The sequence below is a fragment of the Triticum aestivum genome, chromosome 2B (assembly GCF_018294505.1).
Source record: "Triticum aestivum cultivar Chinese Spring chromosome 2B, IWGSC CS RefSeq v2.1, whole genome shotgun sequence".
NCBI classification, from domain to species: domain Eukaryota; kingdom Viridiplantae; phylum Streptophyta; class Magnoliopsida; order Poales; family Poaceae; genus Triticum; species Triticum aestivum.
The window spans coordinates 609,652,792-609,659,303 of NC_057798.1; the positions used below are offsets into that span (position 1 = coordinate 609,652,792).

Here is a 6,512-nt window from a genome sequence, read left to right on the forward strand (position 1 = left end):
TACTAAATACTTTGCTGCAGATACTAAGTTATCCAGGTGTGGTTAAATTGACAACTCAACTGCTAATACTTGAGAATATTCTTTGGCTCCCCTTATGTCGAATCAATAAACTTGGGTTGAATACTCTACCCTTGAAAACTGTTGTGATCCCCTATACTTGTGAGCTATCAGATTGCTATTTGACTCAAGGTTGTGTACTGGTCATAAGAGGTAAGCTGCACTAATATTTTTTCCAGTAAAATAAATTATGAAGATACCTCAGTATTCTACTCAGTATTAACATCCAAAAAATGCCTTAATGTCCCGTGCCAACAGCTCAAAAGATCATCTTTTAGGAACTAAGCTTTTGAGGCCTAACTTTCTACATTTTTTGTTCTGACCTCCCAATGTTCAAGACCGAAAACGGTCAGACAAGACCAATAGCTTAAAAATTCGGATGAATGACGTGCATTTAACTTGGAACTAGTTGTCGTGATTACCTATTATGAGCCTAGTTAATTCATTAATTGATAGTGCTCCTCTTCGAGCTTTAGAAGGTCAATGTGTGTACATGCGATCCTGTTTCTACACACCAACAATCCCTCTTTTTAGTTTTTTGGATAAAGCAAACGGCAGATTCAACAAATCCTTCTCATGAACTTCTAGTACAGAGCGTGTTTAATTTTGTACTGAGCACAAACAACAACGATGCCACAGCAGGGGCTGTTCGCAGAATACAGAGATCACTGCCACATTTTGGGTAAAAACAATTCCATTGACACACACTGAACTTACTAGGGAGAGATCGAAGTGAACTGAAGGGATTTGAACCTGCAGCGGATCTTGGCAAGAAGGGGGACAAGGAAGATGTGGTCGTCGCAGGTGCAACCGGACTGAAGCCAAGGCCAAGGTGAAGGAAGGGCAGTGATGGCACTCAGTGGCCAGCGGAGGTGCATGAGAGGTAGGCCGCCGATCCGGGCACGCGGCAGGAGGTGGAGGTGGAGGTCGAAGGCTGCGGATCTGGGGCACATCATGGTGGTTGGAGATCAAAGGTCGCGGATCGGGACGGGTTGGGGATCCGCAGAACAATGCTGTCAAAAACCCCTGCAAACAGAAAAAAAAAATCCAGTCTTGTGAGGAAAAGAACTTACAACAATTGACCACATGAGCTGAGTGGAAAAGAAACGGTGAACTTTTTCTGTGAAATACATGAAAAAATAGCAAGGGGCCATGAGCTTATACTACATATAAGTTTGAATCAATTTTTTATAATTCAGAGTGCACATACTAATCAAACAGCGGCTGAATTTAGCAACTAGCATGCATCACAAGGGAATGTGCAAACAAAGAGAGGGTGTCCTTGCGGTGTGTGGTTAGTGGTTGCCGTGTTTGGTGAAGATCAGGCCACCCTCACCCCGCCCACCACTCAATCAGCCACACACTACATCGTCTACTCACCTAGGACTCCATCTTCACCACACTTTGGACTGACAATGTAGCAACACCATATGCAAGTCACTTGTGCATACATGTAAACGGATGTGATAACTTCTATAGAAGCAAAACAAATGCCCATTTGAACGTGTGGGTGCACCATTCAAGTCCTCTATACTATCCAAATCAGAACACTTCTAAACCAAAACAAGTGAGCATCTTTTGCTAGCCATTGCATCATACTGGTGATGTGCAACAATCAAAAAAACTGGTGCTCCACTTTTCTTTCACTGGTTAGCTCACTATAAGATCACACGAACACTACATGTGCGTCCGTGGTTAGTGCCCCGGTGCGCTGCGGCGCGGGGTCTCGATAAATTGAAAGGCTGGTGCGTTGTGCCAGACTTACGACAGGGGAGTAGATGTACTGAAAAGCACATAAAAATGAACTGAATTTTTCTAGCAGCTCCGCTCCAACAGAAAAGGGTAAAAGGAAGATTTTTGTAGATAAACCCATTGAGTATACAACACAAGTAGATTTTGAAGATTTTGTACTACTGAAGATTCTTTCAGAAACAAAAGTAATTCTTTCAGAAACACATGCCCCTTCACTCATTTTTCTGCTATATTGCCGTGGAAAATTCATACACCAACAAAATTAAACCTGCGATTTAGCAATGACACTAAATTTACATGTCCTTCAAACAAACAACAAACACATACATGAACTGATTATTAATATACTTGAACTTATTCACCGTCAATGTACATGAAATGTTGAACTTATCGGGGAGTAATACATGAGCTCCAGCCCCCAATACAAGTATCATGATGGCAATCTGTACCAATGAATAGCACATGATGAGTAGGCGGCCAAGGTGGCTAGGCTGCTTACCATGATGACGAGGACTCGGATGAGGACGGCGACGAAGTTGGTGAAGAGGGTAAGCGCGTGCTTGATGTAGTCCAAGATGCCACGGTGTGCCCTCTCGATGATCTCCTCCGTGTCGTACACCATGTTGAACTTGTTGAGTTCTGATTTTTGAACTTAGTAATACATGCACTGAGCGGTACAAGATTGTTGGGCAGCTGACCTACAGAAACAAAAACACTGCTGGAGTGCAAACGCAAAATCATTTACAAAAAATAGTGGCAGCAAGAAGCAATAAGCAGCCGCACATTCACGTGTTTTTGAGAGTGAAAAAAATAGAGAGGGAAAGGCGTACGCAAAATGAACTTCATCATGTTTTATGTTGAGCACATCCACAATGCATCATGTTTTATGTTAACCAAGTGAAAGTATGGTGCTAATTCTGAAGCATAACCACAAGCACTTGTTCCTTTTATATGAAGATGTAAACACAAAGGAAAGCGGACTCACCATCGGAAGTAGATGAACTGAAAAGCATACAAAAGAGGAACCTGTGCATCTTGTTTTTGCTGCAACCTGCAAAAATGGAAAGAAATCTGAGAGATGAGGTTTTGTCAAGAGAACTTACTGGGGTCTAGTGTTCGAACTTTTCAATGTTTGTGCTACCAAAAATAGAGAACCGGAGGATGCCTAGACCAGAGCGATGACTTCCTCGGCTCCACGAGCGGCCTCTCATACACCACAAGGGCAACATATACACACACGAACTGACCGAAATACACAACACGGACGGCTAGATACACAAACTGCTAAGAATACATGTCTTCACGACTATGAACTGATAAGAATACACAACACTGCTGGCTAGCTACGAACTTCTTGAAGAACTCCCGTAACGCAAGTTTTAGTTTTTTATGTTTCTTTCGTGTCCATGTTCTTTTCTGAACACCCTGTCTTCTCGACTATGAACTTACTACATAGAAGGATGCTCACATACATGTATTACTTGACAGGAGCTAAACAGAGAAACCTAAAAAGATTTATGTACTTTGAAATACTTAATTTTAACTTCCCAAATACTTCAATTGTTTTGAAATATGAACTTGCATATTTATTTCCTTAGAACTTATTATGTTTTGGGATAAGTATATTTTTCGTCCTTGAACTCCGGCGATAGTGTAGAAATCGTCCCTCAACTTCGAAACCACTAAAACTCAGTCCCTCAACTATTTAAACCGGATATTTTTCATCCCTCACGACGCTTAAAGTGGTTTTGGTATGACGTGGACCCGGTTTTGACTAAAACCGCCCAAGTGGCCTAGTTTGTCCAGTTTGGTGACAACAAATTTTATGTCCAGACTTGTATGTGCTATGTAATCTGACCTAACTGAATGGGATTCATAGTAGATTGTTCACATGATTTTAGACCACTGTGTAAACTGAATGCATGGCAGATTGTTCACTTGTTCATAGATGACTGGACAGAGTACTGAACTGAACAGATTGCATGAAAAACATAGTCTGGCATAAACACAAAGTACTGATTAGTCTTACAAGCAAACCACAAACAGGAATTCTCAAAGTTTGACAAAGTAATGAGAAATAGTCTGACATAACCACAAACAGGAATTCTCACTGCCGGCCATAAAATTTGTTGTTAACAAACTGGACAAACCAGGCCACGTGGATGGTTTTAATCAAAACCGGCTCCGTGTCATACAAAAACCACTTTAAGTGTCACGAGGGACGAAAAGTATCCGGTTAAAAAGTCGAGGGACAGAATTTTAGTGGTTTCGGAGTTGAGGGATGATTTCTATACTATCGTCAGAGTTCGAGGACGAAAAATATACTTATCCCTTATGTTTTCCCTGCAAATTCCATGGTTTTTTAGTGTTTCATTATTTTTGTTTATTTTGTTTCTGTTTTTCTATGAATATAGGGTTATACAATTTGAACTTATAGACTTTTTGTTTATCTATTATAGGGATGACACATTTTTGCACTACAAGAACAACACAAACACAGTAATATTCCTAAGCAAGTACTGTACATATGAACATTTGGGAGCACAATTTTTTTCACTGCATTTACCCCACAACTTGTTACAAGAAAGCACCATCTTTTTTTGCAAACGGTTTCATCCGAGAAGGAGCGCACCCCACGGTGAGGTCAGAGGGTGCGGATCCCAGGTGCACGACAGCGGGTAAAGGTCGGAGCCAGTGGATCCTGGAGCATGGCAGCACGTGAGGTAGGGGAAAATTTTATTGCAGACATATTTGACAACATCGAGTTTAGTAATTATGTGCTTGAACATCTTAAACAAAATACAACAATGACCTCTTGAAATGCCTGAAAAATAACATGCAAACTTATAGCAATTGTTCAATTGAACTTATACCATTAGCAATAAGAACTATATACAAAGATATAACTTGCATCATCAAAATCTAGAGTTTTTTCCAACTCCAGAATATTTTTTACAGGAACAATTAGAGCTCAGGAAATCATCAAATCATCTCAGTGAATAAAGTTTGAAATTGAAAGAGAGGTGCCATATCTGAACCTCCAGTTTTCACAGTGAAAGCAAGTTCCTCCAATTTGCATTATGTTGAAACCGTTTTTTTGAACTTATCGTGGTGCCATATCTGAACCTTTATTTTTCGTTTTATTTGAACTGAACCAAAAATAAGAATTGAGCTTAATTGGAGTGAACTAAAATTTAAAAATTGAACTTAACTAAGATAACAAACAAAACTTTCTTTTAATTACTGGCTATGTGATAAAAATTATTTCCACCCAGGGAACAAATTGTTCTTCATTCAGGGAATTAAAAATGTTTTTGCTCGGTAATCAACAATCTGCACAACAATCGCATATAAACATTTTCCTAGATCATGCTAAACATTTCATGGCAATTCACATTTCAGTGAATTCTTTAGATTTGGAGAAACAAAGAGGAACGAAGGACACCACCTAATTGCACTTGGATTCAGAACTAGCGAAAACATGGGCAAACCTTGAATTCGCGTGCGCCATCCGGAAGGGGGAGCATCGGAACAGAGTAGAGCGGCTACACAGCATGGGTGGTCAGCAGGGAGGGGAGAGGTGATGCAGGTGGTCGGCGCCATGCAGTCGACGGCAAGCGGGGCGACCCTTTGGACCTCGCCGTGGCGAGATACGACTTCAGTTGGCGGTGTTGAACGGACCCGGGTGGCGGCTGTGACCGTCCCCGAAGTAGAACAGAGGGCGTCCAAGAACATCAGCATCTTCCGCGCGCTAGTCGTCGGCGGCATCCACCGGATCTTGGCCGTGGTGGTCGTCGGAGCCCACGAGGCGCAGGGGTATGGGCTCGTGTCGGCGCTGAACACCAGGGGTTCGCTGGGATGAGTGCTTCGCGCGCGAGGGTCCTAAGTAGCTGCCGTAGGTAGGTGGGAACCAGGGTGGCGTGGTGGAAGCAGCGGTGAGGCGGGCCAGCGGTACGGTGGAAGCTGCAGGGGGGCAGGTCGGCGCCGAAAAGGAAGCAGGGGTGGGCCGGCGGCGCATTCGAAGCAGCGGAGAGGCGGGCCGGCGCCACGGGGGAAGCAGGGGGGCAGCGGTGGCGCATGGAAGCAGGGCGAGGGCCGGCGGCGCGTCGAATGGGAGGGGATCGGGCTATTCGATGGTGAGCTGCGCGTCGGTAGGTGTGGGCCTTTTGTCTGTTTTTTTGTAGTTTTTTGATCGGGCGGCGGGGGAGTTTTCTGTGCTGATCCGACCAGCGGGCTCTTATAGGGCCCGGAAGTAACAGAATAATTTCTTCTAAAAATAAATTACTAAATATATCAAAGATTGATCTGCCTGATTAAGTAGATCGGTGGGCTGAAAGCGGTTTAAATAAATTGGTGGGATAGAAAAAAACGATGGGAGAGAATTAACCGGAGTGAAGGCGACGCTACCAACTCCACTTTTGGTGGGCGCGGCCGCCACGTGTCGCGTGCTGGACACTTCCTCGGGGTTTTGTTTTGTTTAATTTTTCTGGACACGTTTTCAGGTTTCAAATATATTTTTGGGGCTTTTTGGCGTTTCATTTTTTGCCCAGTTTTTCCTCGGTTTTGGACAAAAATATTCAAAAAAATCAGGAAAAGTGTGCCTTTTCCTTTCGCAAGAGGCACAAATTTTCTTCTCCTAAAGGCACAATTTTTCTTCGGAAAGAGATGCAGGTGCTCTTCTCGGGAAAACAAGAAAAATACAT

General features: G+C 43.0%; 1 protein-coding gene across 7 annotated transcripts; it reads right to left on the minus strand.

The window, feature by feature from the left end:
- Window positions 1-592: 592 nt before the first annotated feature.
- Window positions 593-6,000, minus strand: LOC123046285 (uncharacterized). 7 transcript variants are annotated; one of them, XM_044469603.1, is made up of 5 exons: window positions 5,301-6,000; window positions 4,376-4,510; window positions 2,795-2,860; window positions 2,309-2,507; window positions 595-1,083 (listed from the first exon to the last, which is right to left on the minus strand). In XM_044469603.1, exons 2-5 carry the CDS (start codon window positions 4,401-4,403, stop codon window positions 1,074-1,076), a joined length of 303 nt encoding a protein of 100 aa, XP_044325538.1. In that variant the 5' UTR covers window positions 4,404-4,510; window positions 5,301-6,000; the 3' UTR covers window positions 595-1,073. The 7 variants fall into 7 exon arrangements, 4 of the variants coding, with proteins under 4 accessions (XP_044325537.1, XP_044325536.1, XP_044325538.1 ...); XR_006422099.1 differs by having other exon boundaries at window positions 593-1,083; window positions 2,309-2,527; window positions 2,795-4,510; XR_006422102.1 differs by having other exon boundaries at window positions 594-1,083; window positions 2,309-2,524; window positions 4,376-6,000.
- Window positions 6,001-6,512: the final 512 nt, after the last annotated feature.

Excerpts from the sequence above, each read along its gene's own strand:
- LOC123046285 (XM_044469600.1), bottom strand. The coding sequence starts at position 5,577 with ATGCCGCCGACGACTAGCGCGCGGAAGATGCTGATGTTCTTGGACGCC. Across the intron at positions 2,861-5,300 it reads ATGGCGCACGCGAATTCAAG|GTTGCAGCAAAAACAAGATG; the intron begins GTTTGCCCATGT and ends CCATTTTTGCAG. Across the intron at positions 2,508-2,794 it reads CAGTTCATCTACTTCCGATG|GTCAGCTGCCCAACAATCTT; the intron begins GTGAGTCCGCTT and ends TTGTTTCTGTAG.